Source organism: Mauremys reevesii, linkage group 4, assembly GCF_016161935.1.
Source record: "Mauremys reevesii isolate NIE-2019 linkage group 4, ASM1616193v1, whole genome shotgun sequence".
Classification (NCBI taxonomy): Eukaryota; Metazoa; Chordata; order Testudines; family Geoemydidae; genus Mauremys; species Mauremys reevesii.
The window spans coordinates 72,082,326-72,103,434 of NC_052626.1; the positions used below are offsets into that span (position 1 = coordinate 72,082,326).

Here is a 21,109-nt window from a genome sequence, read left to right on the forward strand (position 1 = left end):
ACCTGTGTCCCCTGAGGGAGGAATGAGTCCGTGCAGCTCAGTCACACTCTTAAGATATCAGCAACTGGGAAAAGACTGTTTTTTCATTCTATCCCATCACATCCCTCCCTCTTCACTGTGTGGCCCATGCTGTGCTCTGAGACCATCTTCCCAGACACCACACAAATATTAATTAATTCCCATCGCTCACACCTAAACCCTCATAAGATTTTTAGGTATTATCAGGGTCCCTTATACTCCCTGGTGCAATGAGACCAAGTTCCATAGAAAGCAGACCTAGAGTGTATGGCAACTTCTTCTAAATTCCAGATGAAAGTTGTTTCATGATGATACACTAAACTGCCTCCCATTCCCATCTCCTCACAAACACACAGAGCTACAAATTGCTCAACATTGAAAAGAGTCTCTGACATAAAATTAATTAATGGTCATTTCTGGAGAGGAGATTTTTTGCTACACTCCTCAGGTGATTTGACTCCCAGAATACTGTCTAAGTTCCCTAGCACAGCACCTCCTTCTCCCCATGTGTGCCAGGGAAGGGGATGGGAGGGTGCTTGTGGTCTGTTTTTGAGATTCATCTCCCTAACTTCCCAGCTGCTGTGCTTTTTTCCAGGTTGCCCAGCTCACCAGCCTATGTTACCAGTTCCCAGAGCTTTCTGGCTGCAAACTGGACTTTAGCTCTGGCTCCCTGACCTGCTGCTGCCTGGCTCCACAGAACAATGCGGGGTGCTTGCACTGTAATCCAATTAACTCCTTCTTGTGGGGGAAAACTGGAGAGCAAGTTGCAATTGCAAGCAGGTCCTAGCAGGACAGGGAGATAAAACAAAATGCCAGGTTCCTGACAGTAGCAAAATGGTGATTTCCATGGTAAAATGCTGAATTTTCCATCTTGAAGGTTCACCAGTTTCTAAAGCACAGGATTATGGAGTCCCGTAAGGCCCTGTTTGAGATGAATGGGACAGTTCACACCTCTTAGGACTGTTGTTTCACGCTCTTTGAAAAATCAGGTAATACCGCATCAATTTACACTGCTCATGTTCAAGGTTCTCTCTGCAACCACAAGGGCTAGAAACATAGTGACGTTACACCCCATATTCCTCATAGAAATATGATTGTGATATGAATATGGCCTAAGATATATTTTATGCAAGATGGGTCTTGTAAGGTATCATTGGAAAGGTTATGTCTTACTGAATGTGATTATCCAATTTGTATGCATCTATCATTTCTGTATTTAAAGTTTGGAATATTGACTATGTAACAATTACAACTGTGTGTGTATTTGGGAGACACCCACCAACCAACCGGCCATCACAGCCTTGATAGGCCATTAGGAAGAAACAATAAGACTGTGAAGATACTAATCTCTCTCCTTCCTGAGAGGCATAGCTGTGACACTACCAGGTCAGGTGATAAGATTACCTGATACAAAATACCACTTTGGACACTGCTGGTACTTTTCCTCTGTAGGGAGATGGGGATCAAACAAAGGTTTCTCACTTTAGGTAAATCCTTTAAAGGCTGGGGAGGGGGTTAATCTGGACTCTCCTCCACTGCCTACCCAAGAAGAAGGACTGCTGAAAGTACCTGAAGGGACAAAGGAACTAACCTGAAGGGAAAGGAAGGGGTGAGTCCAGACTGAGACAGGGATCCAGTCTGTAAGAAGAAATAACTGGAACACGAAGGTACTGAAACTCTGCAACGTGCCTAAAACAACATTTAGGGTGAGAAATTACTTCTTGAAACCAGTCTCTAAGATATAAGCTTAGTATCAACAATGAGGAGCCCTTGTGGCACCTTAGAGACTAACAAATTTATTTGGGCATAAGCTTTTGTGGGCTAGAACCCACTTCATCAGATGTATGGAGTGGAAAATACAGCTTAGTATGCATGTTTTGTTTTATTTGCTCAGTAATCTGCTTTGTTCTGTTTGTTATCCCTTATAATCACTTAAAATCTGTCTTTTATAGTTAATAAATTTGTTTTGTTTATTATTAAACCCAGTTTGTGCAATTTCTAACTGGGTGGGAGAGAAGTTGTGCATCTCTCTCTTCACACTGAGGGAGAGGGCTAATTTTTATGAGCTTGTGCTGTGCAGATCTCTTTATACAGCGCAAGACAGTATTATTTTGGGTTTATTCACCAAAAGGGGTGTGCATATGAGTGCTGGGTGAATCCTCTCACAAAGAGCTGACTTCAGTCTGCATCTGCAGCTGGGTGTGGCCCTACCTGTGTGTGTGTGTGCTGCAAGAGGCCGGAGAGTCAAATTCAGCAAAACAGGGAGAGGGAATCCAGGCTGGTGGAGCAGGAGGGGTTCATTGAAACCCCACTACAACAGGTGGCATCACAGAACGTGGGGTCCAACCTGTCAAACACATATACATATTGAATACAATTAAAAGATTCTGGAGCACAATTCTGTAGCAAGGAGTGAAAATTTCATGGCCACAGAATACATTATCCCTGCTCTGTAGAAGAAGAAACTGAAGTACAGATAGACTTTGTAATGTAAAGTCAGACAGTGAATCAATGGCAGAGTCAAAGTTTAATGTGACAAGGGACCACCAGATCTAGTTTGGTAGCCGGCTAAACTCTGAAGCATGAGCTTTTAGGAACACAAGACAAACTGAAAATGAGCCAAACTGGCTGCTAAGCCTGCCTCCCTACTATCACAAGCTACTCCATCATATAATTGCATTCATACATGTGTCCAGCTCTTCATAAATTTGTCCATACTACAATTCATATACGTCCAGTGCCCAGTCCACTAGAAGATTTTGCTACCACTACCCTCAGAGACCCATTTCCTCCCTACTGGAACTCTAGCACCCTGCAGTTTCCAAGCAGGAGGCTTACTGGCTGTTTTTCTCCCCTCATCCCTAATACTAAGTCTTTCATTGTTTGAGGGCATCACACAAGCAGTTCGGTGAAAGCATTATAGTATCCCCAATATCCCTGGGATTGTCCCAACAACAGTTTCCATTTTTCCCTTCATCACTCTCAGGGTCCCATTGCAGCCTTCCTTCTAGCGAAAAGACAGCAAGATGGGGTTCCCAGTCAGCACTCTGTAGAGCAACATGAGGCATTCTCTACACCTTTGCCTTCCAGAGCCTGAATTCATTCTGCCCTCACATGTCTGACCTGACAACCCAGGGAAAGACAGTGAGGCTGGAACAATTTGTATAATGGGGGTGCTAAGAGCCATTGTACCAAATTGTAAATCCTATACATGATGGAAAACACTTCAACCCAGACAGTGAGGTAGCACTCCCAGCCCCCTTAGTTCCAGCTCCTATGAAGAGAAACCAGAATCAAGGAATCAAACCCAACCCACAAGCTCTCTGGTTGTAACAAGCACTAAGAGAAAGCCTTCATCTTTCTTCTTTGAAAGAGACACAGTACCCACCAACACACATTCATATACCTCAACACCCCATCATATTTTGTTATCTAGAATCTGTCTCTTTACTCCTGACAGAGTCTTGGGAGAGTTCCACTCTATTGAGAATCTGCTCACCTCCGTCTGGTCTACAAATTGAACTTAATATCCCACTTAAAAAGAGGGAGTGATTTAAGGACTTGCTGTAAGCTAAAAATATACCTGGTTGTTAAGGGCCAGCAAAATAGCAGCAGAGAGAAGGAAATTATGCAGGACAACCATCGCCAAATCAAAGCTATGGAACTTGCATCCCCCATTTAGACAAAGCCTGCACAAGCTGATAGTTAATCGTTCAGTTCCTTCCTGAAACACATCATCATGTAACTGCTAAAAATAAGTTTATACAACGTCCCTGCATGCTGAGCACCTGGTCACACTGACAAGCTACTGAACAGCTTTGGTGGAAAGTGGAAAACTTGATGGGTCAAGGCAATTTTACACTGGAGTCTTCTGGATCCAAATATTAAATAGCTGAAATCCAGATGTTAAGTTGAGGATGTACTTATTAGCCACATTCTTGACAACTTTGCACAGAAAATCTTGAGAGACTTAATAGCTGTGTGACACTTCCACATTAATACACAATTTCTGTACAAGCATTAGCACTATACATAACACTGCCCCTCCAAATTCAACCCTTTCTTTCTCCTCCCAAGGGGGGATGGCTCTCTATACTGAATATATTTTATATATTGCATATGATGTCATTAGTGTCAGGTTCACATGCCTAGCCTCTACATGCCCTGGTGTGTGCGCCCCTTAGGGGGCCATGAGCAAATACTGGCACTAGTACACATTGGCTTCCAACCAACTCAGAGTTTAGCAACATCTGTTGAATTTAGGGGTGGCCGACAGTTTGGACAGCCCGCAAATATAGCGTTAAACTGGATTATTACAGTTAAAAAGATATGGGTTAGTCCTGGTCTCCACTCCCTGATGGGTTTTAATCTGGTTATGACATAGCCTTTTCCAAAGAGGCTGCACCAAACTGAGCTAACTCTTCTCACTCCCAACACCACACCTTTGTTTATGCAGACAAAGGCCTAAAAATATTGCTGTTAAAACAAATGGAAACTGTATTTCAGTCTTAGTATGATAGATGTTGATGCTGAGATCTGTGGGGTTGGTTACGATTGTAAAAAGGAAATCTGATACTTGAGCAACTTGGAAAGAAAGGGATATTCAACGTAAAAAATACATATGGTCATGAAACAGCATGACTGAGAATTTAAATGCATGAAAAATCAGGACATTCAGAAAAATCCCACAACACCTTTCACTTGGCCACATTGCACATACAGTATTTTGTATTACTATAGACACTCAGGTACTATGGTGACAAAGGCCATGTAAGTATCTAGGCAGAGAACTGTTGAAGTACCTTAGAATATGTGGGCATTGTGTGACCAAGTTAACCATACTACAAGAATTAATTTCTTGATGTTTATGCATTTAAAATACACAAACTTCATTTACAGGGAGCTTCTCTTTCTGCACCGAATTTCCCTGTTCTCAAACAAAATAAAAAATATAAAGGTAAACGAATGAGACACAGACCTTTCTTGGCAGGGGGTCCACCACTACAGCACAGCAAGGGAAGCTGAAAGTCAGGAGTGAGCTACACTGGATCAGACTGATTTTTGTTCATTATTTGCCACGTTATTAACTGAAGTGTTGAGAATATAAATATCTGATGCAGAGTAATACTATAGAGCAAGTTTTCTTTCTGTTTAAACTATAGGGAGTTAGTTAATGTTAGAAGTACTGCAAAGTGGACCTTAAAATAGATAAATAAATATCTCCAAAATAAACCAGAGGTAGGAGAACATATACCTAGGAAGCAATGCTTAGATAAGCCACATTTTAGAACAAACTGCTGAGAGCATAACAACGCTCTGTTGCACTATCACAAAGAAGAGCCACAGCAATAGGAGCATGCATGCATACATTTTACAGGACTATGAATAGAACTGTTTTCAGGATGGATTGGCTTAAAAATCGATGCAATTTTAACCATTATTTAAATCACCAAAAGCATGAAATATTGTTGTAAATAATCAATTTTAATTGTGTTTTGATTTGTACTTTAGTTATTTTTCTAAAGAAAGGTTCAATCCTGTCAGTTGTTATCCATCAAAACATGTTGATTTGCAATTAAATACAGCCTTTACACTAAATTGGGTGTGGTGATGTGCAGTCTATATGGGTTTATAAAAATATGGTAATAAGTGAATATAATGTAACTGGAATATGCGTCATGCAAAAGGTCTCTTGTAAGGTATCATTACAAAGCTTGCAAAGAATCCTGTGGCACCTTATAGACTAACAGACGTTTTGAAGCATGAGCTTTCGTGGGTGAATACCCACTTCTTCGGATGCAAGTAGCGGAAATTTCCAGGGGTAGGTTTATATAGGCAAGCAAGAAGCAAGCTAGAGATAACGAGGTTAGTTCAATCAGGGAGGATGAGGCCCTGTTCTAGCAGTTGAGTGAAAACCTAGAACAGGGCCTCATCCTCCCTGATTGAACTAACCTCGTTATCTCTAGCTTGCTTCTTGCTTGCCTATATAAACCTACCCCTGGAAATTTCCGCTACTTGCATCCGAAGAAGTGGGTATTCACCCACGAAAGCTCATGCTTCAAAACGTCTGTTAGTCTATAAGGTGCCACAGGATTCTTTGCTGCTTCTACAGAACCAGACTAACATGGCTACCCCTCTGATACATTACAAAGCTTATAAGCTACTAAGTGTGATCATCCTATTTGTATAACTGTACCACTATTGTATCTGGGACTAGAAATATGAAATATAACTCTGAGGGCCTATTGTAATTATGCAAAATGTGGGCCATTAATGGTGGTTTAGAATCTTAATGGCTCCAATCAACCAGGACAATTGACCGGGGCACTGTTTGCAAGCAAGCCTTCCTGTGAGTAAGGCTGAGAGGAATGAAGGCTTGGGGTTTTACAGTGACACGTGATCATGTCACATGAACTGGAATCCATCTTTAACCTGGTGCTTTTCCAGTGAGCGGGGGTGGAAACCCAGAGAAAGACAAAGGATTCCCGCCTTATGCAAAAAGATATAGAAAAGGGTGGAACAGAACAGAGAGAAGAGTCATCATGAAGAATCCCCTAGCTACCACCTGAGCTGGAACAAGAACTGTACTGGGCAAAGAATTGTGCCCAGGCCTGGAAGGTGTCCAGTCTGAGGAAAGAAACTTACTGAAGCATCTCTGAGGGTGATATTATCTGTATTCAGTTTGATTAGACATAGATATGCGCATTTTATTTTATTTTGCTTGGTGACTTACTTTGTTCTGTCTGTTACTACTTGGAACCACTTAAATCCTATTTTCTGTATTTTAATAAAATCACTTTTTACTTATTAATTAACTAAGAGTATGTATTAATACCTGGGGGAGCAAACAACTGTGCATCTCTCTCTATCAGTGTTATAGAGGGCGAACAATTTATGAGTTTACCCTGCATAAGCTTTATACAGGGTAAAACAGATTTATTTGGGTTTAGAGCCCATTAGGAGTTGGGCATCTGAGTGCTAAAGGCAAGCATACTTCTGTGAGCTGTTTTCAGGTAAACCTGTAGCTTTGAGGCAAGTAATTCAGACCCTGGGTCTTTGTTGGAGCAGACGGGAGTGTCTGGCTCAGCAAGGCAAGGTGCTGGAGTACTGAGCTGGCAGGGAAAACAGGAGCAGAGGTAGTCTTGACATCAGTTGGCAGCTCCCAAGGGGGTTTCTGTGATCCAACCAATCACATTGGGTATTTCTGGTTAGCAACAAGAACAATACGCTATGCCTATACACATTTAAGCAAATATATAGCTTAATTTAATTTATTCAGATTCTTAATTTTTATATTTTGTGTTATGTTAGAAAATGGTGACTGGTGCATTTCTTAGTTTCTAGATGATTATTAGTTTTTTACTTGTGATTTATATTAAGCTCTATTTGGATGGAAATTCAAATAGAATGAAAATGCACAAAATCAGCATTTTAATGTTTTTATTAAATAAAACTACCTTAAAAGTGCTGGATACAGAAGAAAGTTTATCACAACATTTTGCTTTTAAAATTAACTGATTTATTTATTTACAGCAGTAGTTAACTTGGGGTGCACACACCCACTGGCGGTGTAAGATGCTCTTTCTGGGGGTGCGAGACATGCCAGATTTTTTTAGAAGGTAAATCATCGAAAACACAAATTAAGCACAGGCACGTAAGTACAACTACTTTGTTTCATCACACCTATGTATTTATTAACATTATACATTTTTTAACCATTACTGTGTTAAATTTTAACTGCAAAATTAAAATAAATATATAATTCTCTCTCTTTCATTCTATAGTTATGATATATTCTAGGTTGAAAGAATTGACCTACTTCAACGATTTTTTATAAGGGATGCGAGAACATATTTTTGAGAACCAAATGGGTGCAGGCTGCAGTAAAGGTTAAGAACTACTGATTTACAGTGTAGTATAGTTAGTGAATTGAGCTGATTGTTTCTGGTCACCATGTCTTTCAAGATTTTAGAACTAGTAGATTTCACCCTTTCGTGCCTGTTTTTTTCATAGACTAGAAGGAGAACGCAAAGAATACAATACAAACTTCTGCTTTTTCAACTCATAATTGGTTTCTTCACTTTTAACCAACTAGTCACTGAAGAAATGAAAAATGTTTCCTTCTCCACCTGCATAATAGGCTACTGCTGTCAAAAACTGGTTTAGCACTTCTACAAACTCTATCCAGTAACTTAAACCATTTCAATGGTTTGACATTCTTTAAAATTGGGCAAACGTGCTGCTTAATAGTTTTTGTATTTAATTTTAATTGTTTATAGTAAGTTTAGACCTGAACATAGTTTATTTTCAAATTTAATTTTAAATAGGTCTATTTTTTAAAAAATGTTTTTAATTTACATAAAAAATCCAATTTAAATAAAAAATGGGGATTTTTTTGTGTTTGATTTTTAAATCATCCATTTTTATCCACTGAGTTTGTCTCTTGTTGCCTGATTTGGGGAGGGTTAGTAGGGACAGTGGAATTTATCCACTTAATTTAGTTTTATTTAATACTTAATATTCTAATTAATTAAGAATGTTAGTAATAATTAATATATATTAATAATATGGGTATGGCTCGCCAATATGTGTGATCAGAAGATAAAAGTTCGTCTTGACTCAGGCTTCACAGAATTTAATACAAGGAGATTGGGGTATAACAGGAATTTACACTGAGACAAAGTTTAGTCAAACAAGACCTTTTATTTAAAATCAATGAAACAAGAAGTAAATGTAAAATGTTAAAAGCAGTTTGATTACAAAGTTACAAAATATCACAGTTCTTTAAGAGATATGAGATGATATTACACAATTCTAATGCACTTAGCAGCAAATTGTACTAGAGTGAATTTCACACCTCTGCTAGAGGAAGTATAGTTATAAAGAAACTGGTTATGAATTAAACCCTTCTTAGCATAGATGCTTTAGAGGTGAAGTAGAATTTAAGAATTATTTCATACTTACAGCTGTGAAAGGATAGAACACTACGACTTATCATTCGTTGACAGCTTTCGTAGATGTAGGCAGGGTGAGGCGATGGAGAAGAGAAGGATGGGTGTATCGCCTGCCCTAATGGTGGATTATCACACCTTTTATAGGGAGATATCTTTCCTCCTATGCCCAAATTTGTCTTTCCCCCATGGAAAGGTGAGGGTACCTGTTTTCATAGGCTGACCTTTGTGTACGTATTAAATGACAACTATCTACGTATCTTGTGGTAGACTTGTTATATTTTGTGGGCAGAAATACCCTACTTTTGCACCTAACTAGGTGAAAGGTTAGCAGATATTCAGAAAGCCCCTAGACAATTTGCGTAGGTTTGTTTCCTATTATCACTTTTCTGAGTAAGGGTCTTAAAGGTTGCTTTCAGCATCACAGAGGAAATAGGCCAGGATGTCTGGTTTAGAAGCTTCTAGGTATCTTGCGTTTATAGCTATTGCAAATTCTATTAATCTATGCAGCCTACACACTTTTATCAAAAAGACATTTTATACAGACCAACAGATTAATCCTCAGGGCTACACTCTATAGTTTTTCAACATCAGTAGATCATTCCAAGATATTCTTTTAACCACTTTAAACATCACTATAGAGCAGCCTAAACAAGACAGACATGCCTTAAACCAAAAGCTAAACCACTGTCCACACTGCTCGCACCACTCAGAGCCCTGCATAATTTTTTTTGACAGAGTAATTTTTTTATTAATCGTAATATCATTTACTGTTAAGGAACAAAGCTCCCCTACCATGTGGCACAGTGTGTCAGTACAATGGGTCATACCACAGATAACATTACAAAGCACGGCATGTACTAAAAAGCTACACAATCCAACAATGAAATATTTTTAACACTTAACGATTTCAAAACCACTTGGGACAAACAGTCTAAATTAAGAATCAAAACATTTCTTGGTCTTGAGAACTACTGAGAACAAACACTCTTACAATAAGACAGCATAACAATTACAGAGTACAGCATTTACTCTATTCCAAACCTGCACACAGATTGGCCTCTGTGTCTTCTTAGTTTAGTGTCTAATGCTCTCCAACAGGTATCACACCTCTGATGTGACAGTAGCACAGCAGCTGGAAGGGATGAGACTCCTCTGAAGTGCACTGCTATGTCAAAGCACGATCAATATTAGTCCATTCCCTTAGGAAGCAGCACATTGAAGACCACGCACTTAAATACCTGCCAGAAGAATAAACTGGAGGGGAGGCTTACTGGTACAATGGATTAATGCATCCACTGTTCAGCCCTAGAGATCTGAGATCACTTGTACATCACACAAGTTTTAACGTCTCAAACTAGACCCTGAAAAATGTCTGTCTACATGGCAAAGCCAGTGCGTGATTTGACAAAATTGACAGTTTTCCTCAAAAAAGCAAGGACTGCGAGGAGTCAGAGGTGGATACAGGCAGCAGGTACAGTTTGGCATGCATTGGAAAAGTTGTGGTTTAAACTTGCAGAAAGCCTGCCTGCATTATTCATTGACATTGGAGACTCCACGCTATCCAGTCCCTCACTTTTACAATCACAAATAATACTCACCCCGATTTGTACTGCTGATTAATGTAGAGTACTGAACTGCCTCATTAATAACGCTCATTCATACAATCAGACAAAATTACTGTCCAGCTTTCTACATTAACTAGCTTGGGGTGGTTTGTTTGTTTTTAAAAGAGACACAGTCATCATAAAATTTAGCCAATTACGTTTTCTTATTTTAAAAAAATTCCTTCCACATTGCTGTGTGGAAATCCAGCACAAAAAGGGAAAGTCACTGATCATGCAGAGGAAACAGAACAACGGACTCTAAACAAAGTGCAGTTAAAGGTATAAACAAATGGGTTGAAAAACAGAAAAAAAATTTCCTTTAACCTCTTTCATTTATAGTAACCTTAAATATTAGAAGTAGCAATGGAAAGTAAATAATTTTCATACAAACGTGAATTTTAAGGTGACCATGGTCCTTTAACAGGAAATTCCCTCTCAGGCATTGGTCCCTAGAGAGAGGTAATGCCAAACTCACTGAATTAAAAGGTGGGATGGTATTTTTCTTTTTACTATGTTGCACAGTGACAGGATTTGAAAAGCAGAGGCAGAACTAAGATGATGGGAGCCTTAGAAATAAAGTAAGCTAAATAGTTATCTAACAAAGCAGAGTAATTCCAGAGTCAGGTTCTTTTGGCTTGGCCTGCTCCAGAATTCTAGCAGTGGTGCAGGAAGCAAAAAAGCCAAGACACCAGGCTTGTAACAGCATAACTAGAACATGGGAAGAGCAGCAAATTGGGCTTACCTTCTCAGGGGAAGATTTCTTGTTTTACTTTATCAAGAAGACAGCAAGATTCCTCTTATTGTCATTGACGTATTTAACACACACGCATGATAGTCATATTGATGTTCACATGCTCTAAGCTGAGGAACATCTATTTGGCTGTTATTTCTGCTTCCTGTGTGGCGTTTGCTACCACAATGTTATAGAGAACTGTGTTCTAATAACATATTTCAAGTGTGCCTGTCTACTATCTATTCAGATTCAAATTGTAATGCAAGAGCTCCATCACTCTCCACACTCCCATATTTCTGTACAAAAGGAGGATGAGTAAGGAGATAGAGCAGGCACAGGGAAAGAACTGCCCACTGAAATGCAAACATCTCTTTCTGAAAATAAGGAACTATTTCCATCCACTTACCCTGACCTTATGGTAGCAGCTATATTTAAGGTTCTCTTCAAACCTTTCCAGCTGGGATGGTGGTTCCAGTAATACAACCACAGCTCTGAGATGAAAGATGGCTTTGTGATTAAAGCACTGGACTGGGATTCAAGAGACCCAGATTCAATTCCTAACTCCATCATAGACTTCCTGTGTCACGCTGGGCAAGTCACGTACTCTGCATTTCAGCTCCATATCTATAAAATGGGGATAATATTTCCTTTCTCCCACTCTTGGTCTGTCTTTCTTTTCTATATAGAATGTGAGCTCTTCCAGGCAGGAACCATCTTTTATTATGCATTTATACCATGAATAGTACAATTGGTCCCAATCTCGTTTGAGGTGTCTAGTTGCTTCTGTAACACAAATATAATTAACTAAATATTTCAGTTAAAGAAAATAATTATGTCTACATCCCCCAACCAAATACTTCAAAGACTGTGTAGAAGGGAGGTGGAGCCCTGGCTGTCGGAAAACACTCCACATAACTGCAGTTTCCCCCGGAAAAAAGTGTTTCAGTACTGCAAGAGTCTGGCGGCTCTCTGGATGCCAAGAGTAGAAAGATTCTCACTCCTCATCACTTCTTGGTTCTCTTTTCTCACCACTGCTCTGTCATGAGAGGTCTGTGTGTCTAGCACTAAACAGGGCCATGTTTTACAAGGTGCAGATTCTCCCTGGCACAGGGTTCATGTTCTCACATGCCTGCAGTTGGCTAAGGGTGAAGGGAAAGAGCTTTGGGGGTGGGAAAATGGATATATATCACAAAGTGCTATAATCCATTAAATCTCCTTTATAATAGAAGAGTGCCTTCCACTACAGTTTGAAGCTGCCATGGACAATATTCTAAATGCCTAATCATCTTCCTCAGACTTTGAGATATGCTTTATCAGCTATAAACAAAGAATATTAAACAACGATCAGTCACAGAACCATAAAAGTCAGGGTTGGAAGGGACTTATTCAGACTATAGTTACCTCCTCTGTGGTTTCCCAGAGTGTCAGCCCTACAGAATGTCACAGAATGTTAACTACACCCAAAGGACCTCATCCTCAACTTCAAATTGCTTCTCATTGACTGCAGGATCCAGTTTTTAAAATATCCTACTTGTTATAAAATTCATCACAAACTCATGTGCACTTAAACAAAAGCCTCATCTTCCTAATTTAAACCCATCCCCATTAATTGAGCTCAGGCCTCCTCTGCTCCTCTACACAATGTCACCATCACTGAAGCAAGAGCCTTAACATCTGCAGTTCCTGGAACTGTCTAAGTACTCCTTGTTGTTTTTACTGAATACTCTTTATTTCAAATCACTTTTCTTTCTATCAAATGCCTAATTTCTTTCTGTTACGTTCTATTTAACTCTGAGCAGCTATACTTCTCTTTAGAATCAGGGCCGCCCAGAGAGGGGGGCAAGTAGGGCAATTTGCCCCGGGTCCTGCAGGGTCCCCCAGAGAATACAGTATTCTACAGTATTGCAATTTTTTTTTAATGGAAGGGGCCCCTGAAATTGCTTTGCCCCAGGCCCCCTGAATCCTCTGGGTGGCCCTGTTTAGAATATACATTTAAACTGTACTGCTCTTAGCACGAGATGGACATCATAGAATAACCTTCAATATGAAAAAACATTGAGACACCAAAAAGACATGGCACATAATGCTGCTCTGGACACCCATTTGACCTATCAGACTTTTGTTTGCAGTGGGGGGCTTAAAGGCATCTTGCCTATCCCAGATGAGAAAAAAACAGAGAGCAGGCTGATCGCAGATTCTCGTCAAAGAACACCTGATAGGACTTCCTGGAGCAACACAGACTACTGAATGAGATTAGAGAAACCTAATCTTGTTTGGTTTTGTTTGTTTTTAATCACAATTACCTGTAATCTCACAACCAGATAATGGTATTAACAAGACCCTGAAACTCACAATAGGGATGGAGAAAGGTTATCTTCTTTAAAGAATCAGGCTTTTACACAGCTAGATCAATGTAAAAAAAAAAAAAAAAAAAAAAAAGAAAAAGGCTCAAAGGTGCTTTCTAAAGCGTTATTTACTTATACTAGGTTTCTACTAGGCAAACAAAACTCATCAATAGCTTTTGTGAAAAGCATATTTGGTAATTTCAGAATAATTGTGGGGTTTTTTTTAAGTATTCATTCATTTCAAGTGCCCCTTAAAGGGATAAGTATTGATTCTTACATAGTGTTACCATACGTCCGGATTATCCCGGACATGTCCAGATTTGGGGGTTTTAAATAGCCGTCCGGGAGGACTTTGTAAAAATCTAAAAAGGTCTGGGATTTCCCTCCCAATGCAGAGTGCGGCATGGCTGACAGAGCGGCTGGACCGGATTGAGCCACTTGGGGCCTCCAGCAGGCAGAGCCCCACCCCTGCAGCTTCAGTGCGCCGCACTGGCAGCGCTCGGGGGCGGGGGTTGTGCACTCCACGGGGGAGCAGGCAGCGTGTCTGGCTCTGCGTGGAGCCAGACACGCTGGTCTGAGCAGCACGGTAAGAGGGCTGGGGGGGTTGGAGAAGGGGCAGGGGATCCTGGGGGGCAGTCAGGGGACAGGGACCGGGGGGGTTGGATGGGTTGGGGGTTCCTGGGGGGGGGCTCTCTGGGGGCGGGGGTGTGGATTGGAGTTGGGGCAGTCAGGGACAAGGAGAAGGGAGGCTTAGATAGGGGGTGGGATCCCAGGGGGAAGTTAGGGGCAAGGGTCCCAGAGGGGGAAGATCAGGGGACAAGAAGCAGGGGGGTTGGATGGGTTGAGGGTTCTGTGGGGGGCAGTCAGGGGGCAGGAAGTGGTAGGGAGTGGATAAGGGGCAGGGCTACCCTGGCCCCATGGAGTGTCCTCTTTTTTGAAAGTTCAAATATGGTAACCCTATTCTTACACCTTCCCTCCCACTCCCCCATTTTTTATGTAAAAACTAGTTGGTTTAGTCTCTTGAAACTATTATTAATTTTCTTGACTACATTTGTCCAACAATCACTAGCTCATTAAAAAAAATTAATTAAAGCCTGCTAACTCTAAAAAAATCTGTTATTCAAGTTTCATCTTAGAACACCTCTTTGGAGTAGAATTATAAATCCCCTCCAGAAGGGCTTAGATTGAAAACATTGAAATGAGACAAAAGCAAAGTGACCAACCAGGAAGCTGGCTTCAGGGCACAATGAGCTTCCATGTTAGCAGGAATCAATGTTCAGTCACTTCCTCCTAGACCTGAGGAGGCTCCAAATGCTGCAGAGATAACATGTGAATACCCTAAAGAGAGGAAGCACCACACATCACTCTAGTGCAGGGGTAGTCAATAGGCAGGCCACAGGGCAAATCCAGACTGCCAGACACTTTTGAACAGACCCTGAAATATTTTTATTTACTTTTTATTATTTTCTCTGGAATCTGGACCTTGACCAAGAAATGTGGACCTTAACAAAAATAACTGACTACCCCTGCTCTAGTGAATCCCTCCAGATGATGGACACAGGTTGTAGGAGCTACATCCATCTCTCTTCGGCTGAAGAGAGGGTTCTCCTGCAGCATTAAATCTTTGAAAGGGAGGAGAACTATATCAGAAGATTCCCCCTCCCAACCCCCCAAAAAAAACCACCAAACAATTTATGGCACACAATTGAGGTAAGGTAAGGTATGCTACCTGAGAAACACATCTGTGCTTAAGTGCACAGCCAATAGGACTGAAATAACTAAGTACTGAAAGCTATATTGAACCGAAGTCCTGGGCCAGCCATATTTGGTCCTCGAGTGCCAATAATGTATAGTTAAACCGAGGAATTAAAGACTTTTTTGGGTGGGGGCACACTACCTTATAAATTAGGTTAACAGAGCTAAATACAAGTGCTAATATGTTTGGACAAATTCAGTAACATAAGGCCTGGGTCAACTATAAATATTTTACCCTGACATCAAACCCATGCAAAATAATGGAAAAGCTGATATTGGATTCAATTGATAAAGAATTAAAGGTTAGAAATATAATTAATGTAAGTCAAAATGATGTTAAGCAAAACAGATCTTTTCAAACAAGACTTCTTATTTGAGGAGATTACAAATTTGGTTGATAAAAGTAACTGTGCAGAAGTATTATTTAGACTTTTGTAGGGCATTTGACTTAGTAACACATACCTTTCTGATTAAATAATTACAACTACACAATGTGAATAGAGCACATATTAAATGGGTTAAGAACTGGATAGCAGACAGATCTCAAAAGAATGGAGAATCATCATAGAATGGAAGTGCTTCTAATGGGATTCTGCAAGGATTGGTACTAGGTCCAGTGCTACTCAACATTTTCATCAACAATCTGCAAGTAAATTTAAAATCACTGCTGATAAAATTTGCAGATGACATAAAGGCTGGCTGGCAGAGTGATAAATAATGAAGAAGACAGAAAACTGGGCCCATTCAAACAAAATGTGTTTTAATACAGTCAAAGGCAAAGATAGACATCTAGGACTAAGGTATGCAGGTCATATCTACAGAATGGGGGGCTGTATCTGGAAAGCATTGATGTGAAAAGGATTTAGGGGTCATAGCGGACAAGAAACTCAATGCCCGCCCTGTGCAATGCTATGGTATAAAGGGCTAAAGAGATCTTTGGCTGTATAAACAGGAGAGTGCCAAGTAGGGAGTGATTTTACCCCTTTATACAGCATCTGTGAGACCATAACTGGAATACCGCATACAGTTCTGGTGTCAACATCTTAAAAAGGATGTTCAAGTATTGGAGATGGTGCAGAAGAGCCACAAAAATTATCTGAGGGATACAAAAGATGCCTTACAGTGAGAGACTTAAAGAGGTCAATCAGAAAGAAGACTGAGAGGTGACTTGATTACAGTGTATAAACGCCTTCAAAGGAAGAAAATATCCAGTACTAAAGAACTAATTTAGTGGAGAAAAACACAACAAGAACCAGTGACTGAACTCTGAAGCTAGAAAAAAATTAACTTAGAAGTTAGGCATATATTTGTAACCATTGAAACAAACTACCAATGGAAGTGGTAGATTCTCCAACTCTTGATGTCTTCTAATCAAGATGGGATGCCTTCTGGAAGATGTGCTTTAGCCAAACACAAATTACTGGGCCCATTACATTTCTCCCAGTTGGGTCTGTAATAGCATGTGATATAAAGGAGGTCAGATTAGAGGATCTAATGGTCCCTTTTGTCTTTAAACTCTATTAATCTATTATTTATAGATATTAAAAATCCAGAAAAGGGAGTAAGCTGGCAAAATCTGGAGAAGACAAAATTATTTAGGTTAATCAACTGCAAAGAGGACTGTGAGGAACTTCAAAAGGACATAACCAAGCAAAGTAAACGGGTAATACAAAGGCAGAAGAAATTAAATGTTGATAAATACCAAGTAATATACATTGGAGAGAAAAACTAGAGCTACTCGTTCACCTTACAGGTTTCTAAATTAACTATAATTACTCAGGGAAAAGACCCGTGCATTGCTGTAGACAAAGATTTCTGCTCAGTGCATAGCTGTGGTCAAAAAACACAAAAAAATTTTAGGGTACAAAAGGAATGGTTTAGTGTTTACTATGGAAAATATAATATTTTTATATAAAATTAACGGAGCAGCCTCATCGGGAATACTGTTTTCAGTATTGGTCAGCCTAGCTCAAAAACACTACTGCCATTTTAGAGGGAGTTCAGAGACTAACAACGAGAACGATTAGGGACATGGAAAACATTTCATATGAAAAAAGATTGAAAAGACTGGAACTATTCACTTTAGAGAGAAAACAAATAAGAAAGGACAAGGTAAAGCATACAAAACTAACGAATAGTGTTTAGAACATACATCAGGAACTTCTATTCATCCTCTTGCATAATACAAAAAGCAAAGGGACGGTCAAACTAAAAGGTGGCACATTCAAAGTCTAATTATATGTTGTGTGAAAAAGTATTTCCTTTATCAGTTTCGAAACTCACAGCCACAAAAAATTGTTGAGGCCAAGAAACTGGCAGGATTCAATGAAGGACTAGATAATTATATGGGTAACAAGAACATGGAGTTATGAAAGAAAATACTAAAAACAAGTTTTGGAAGGGCTATAAAACTTCATATTTCAGGAATTAAGTCCATCTCTTACTATTAGGAGTTAAAAAGAGATTCATCCAGGGGGAGAGGGATGTAGATGATGGCACATCTGCCTACACAGAGTTTCTTGTATCTTCCTCAAAAGCATCTGGTACTGTCCACTGTTGCAAACATGATACTGTACTAGATGGACCAAGATTCTCCAATCAAATAAGGCAATTTTTATGCTCTTACCTAGCCTTGGGTATTCACAAGACAGCATGATATGATTTTAAGTCCTAAAAATTACCATCCTACTTTCCTCTCAGTTCAGTTCCAACACAATTTTAGCAGTTGCTACCTTGAGAACTGCTAGGGATAGAATCCAATCCATACTTTGCGAATGTTTGGCACACTGGTGGTTAGGAGTGGGACACAGACTGCTAAAATTATGTCAGAACTGATTTTTTTTTTTTTAATGCAAGATTGTGATGTTAAGGACCAATACCTTGTGACTTGCCAGGACTGGGAATATGATGATGGGTCCAGTGGTCAAAACAAAATCACTCTGATTCTTGTCCTTTTGTATAAAAGAAGCCTCTGTACTCCGGACAAACAAGCACACTAGCTACTTATACACAAGTTATCCTGACTTCAGAACAGACCTAACCATCTGAGGGCAGCAAGCCAAGGAGTTTTGAATGTAAAAGTCGTAAGGGATTCAAACATTAGGCAACATTTTCCAACCTCCTTTTGTCCTTCTCACCCTAGCTTCCCTCTAATCATTAAGTGAAGTCATACATTAACTTTATTTTTACCAAAGTTAGTTCCATTCAACACACTGATGCCAGAACCCTTTGCTCTTTAGTCCAATGAAACATTAAGCAGTACCACAGACCATACTAGGCTCAGTCCAGAGAGGACCAACACCCACAGCTGGGGAAAGAGAAAAAGCAGTTCCTTAGAGCCTTGCTGCAGGAGATTTGTAAGCTGTTATATTTGACAAAGGGAGAATCACAGAAGAATGTTTCAGTGGTGGATGAAGGTTTCTTTCAAGCCATGTCTGCCAACTCCTGCAGCTCCCACTTCAATGTGGAGACACCTGAATCAACAATGAGCAAAGGAAGGGAATCTGTATGCAGAGTAGATAAAGAAATACAATAGGCTGCGTGGATTTTATGTTCCACCTTGTCATAGTATGAAAGCAGTAAAAACCATTTGTTACTTACCCTACAAAATAAATAACTGAATTTAGAGAAGGGGAGACCACACTTTCCTTAACTGTGGCTTGCAGCGGCATCCTGCCAGTAACCCAAGGGCAAAGAAATGTACATACTTTTAAAAATAAACAAGAAATGCCCAGAACCACAACATGGTGTTTCTTGACTCTTCCCTGACAGATCAATAGAAATTGGTTGTTTTTCTTTCCCAGCAATAAAACCATCTGTTACTCAATCTTGTCACCCAAAAAGTGAATATAGTACAGGGATAAAAAATATTTGATCCTTGAGCACCCCTGGTTTCAAAGAACACTCAAGAAGTGGAGACAGAGCGCCCATCTAGTTATCTAGAGTCCACTTCCATTAAAAAAAACAAACAAACAAAAAAAACCTATATGCTTCAAATGCCCCCCCATTCCCACACCAGTGGAGCTCTCTTCCCAAGACGGAGGCAGCAAGCACAAGGGAGCAAGTCAGGGACTCTAGCCTTGGAGGACAAGATGGACCTTTAAAAAAATACCAGTTACATCTCCACTCAGCTTGCAAACACCACAGTCTCCTTTCACTGGTCATTTCTTACATATTTAAAAAACAACAACAACAGGACACTGGTATCAAAAAAAAAAACATGGTTAACTGGAGAGAAAGTTGTGACTATCAAACAAACCTTGGGGGATTATTCATAATAGTAGCATCATTTATACATACCAAAACACAAACAGAACGTAAGAACAGCCATACTGGGTTAGACCAAAGGTCCATCTAATCCAGTATCCTGTCTTCCGACAGTGGTCAATCCCAGGTGCCCCAGAGGGAATGACCAGAACAGGTAATCATCATGTGATCCATCCCTGTCACCCATTCTCAGCTTCTAGAAAAACAGAATCGTCACCTGCCCAACCTTGCTAATAGCCATTGATGGACCTATCCTCCATGAATTTAACTAGTTCTTTTTTGAATCCTGTTATAGTCTTGGCCTTCACAACATCCTCTGGCAAGGAGTTCCACAGATAGACTGTGTGTTGTATTAAGCAATACTTCCTTTTGTTTGTTCTAAACCTGCCGCTTATTAATTTCATTTGGTGACTCCTAGGTCTTGTGTTATGAGAAGGTGTAAATAACACTTCCTTATTCACTTTCCAGGCTAGAAAGGCTGGAAGTTAGGTTACTTTCCCAAACATAAAGTGACAGACAGCTGAGGTCGCCTTAACTCAGCCCCTCCAACTAGGAAGCCACAAAACAAAACCCCAGAACAAAGACTCCCTCGGCAGCGCCCTGCCCACTCCTGACACCCAGCGCCACCGCCCCCGGGAACCGAGCGCTGAAGACAAGGCTGAGTCAGGCCCGGCTAGAGACCATCGCAGGGGCAAAGGGAGCCCTGCCCAGAGGCACCGACAGTGGGGTTCCCGTGGGGCCTGTGCCCGGGAGGCCAGTTCCCCGCCAGCTCCCGTGACACATGGGGCAGAGGCTGTAGGAGCAGCCGCGCTCACTGCCCCTCGCACAGGCTCCGCAGCGGGCTCAGAGCCCCGCCCCCACACTGCCCAGCCTCCCTCCTCCGCTGCCCTTACCCAGGTACTCGGGCCCCGGCAGGGAAAGGCGTTCGGAGCTCAGCATCTCCCCAGCGCGCGATGCTCCTTCCCGGCCTCCGTCCGTCTCCAGGACGCCAGCCGCCGTCGCGGGGTGGGGAAGGGGTCATGATTTGAAACTCCGTCTGGAAACAGACCCGCACAACTCAGGTTCCGGGGGGAGGGAAACGCATCAGCGTCACACCAGGCAATCGCCCCCTCCGGGGACCTCTCCTTGCCCCGCCCCGCGCCCTCTGCCAATCCCAGCAGCCCCGCTAGGCCGGGGCACGCAGCCACAAAGGGGCTGGAGGAGCGAAGGGCGGGCCGCGTTGATTGACAGGCACGAGATGTGCCCCGCTGAAAGCTCTGACGGGAGAGTCGCGCGCGCGGGCCCAGTGCGGGAGGCGCTGTAAGGCGGGGACAGTCCTGAACGATTGTACGGTGCGCGCAGCTCTGGCCACCCCCGGGGCAGCGGCGGCGGCAGCAGCCAGGGCCCGAGCTGGGCGATGAGGGGCGGAAGGAGGCTGTGATTGAATAAAATGGC

General features: G+C 41.2%; 1 protein-coding gene across 4 annotated transcripts in view; it reads right to left on the reverse strand.

Moving 5' to 3' along the window:
- The window catches only part of C4H11orf49 (chromosome 4 C11orf49 homolog), a 150,499-nt gene extending 129,692 nt beyond the window's left edge, over positions 1-20,807 (reverse strand). Inside the window, exon 1 of one of the 4 annotated variants that reach the window (XM_039536700.1) lies at positions 20,569-20,807. In XM_039536700.1, coding sequence (XP_039392634.1) covers positions 20,569-20,696 — 128 coding nt within the window. In that variant the 5' untranslated portion in view covers positions 20,697-20,807. Of the gene's footprint in view, positions 1-1,609; positions 1,656-11,715; positions 11,904-20,568 lie in introns of those variants that run through there. The other 3 variants (XM_039536699.1, XM_039536704.1, XM_039536701.1) reach the window with 3 other exon arrangements.
- Positions 20,808-21,109: the final 302 nt, after the last annotated feature.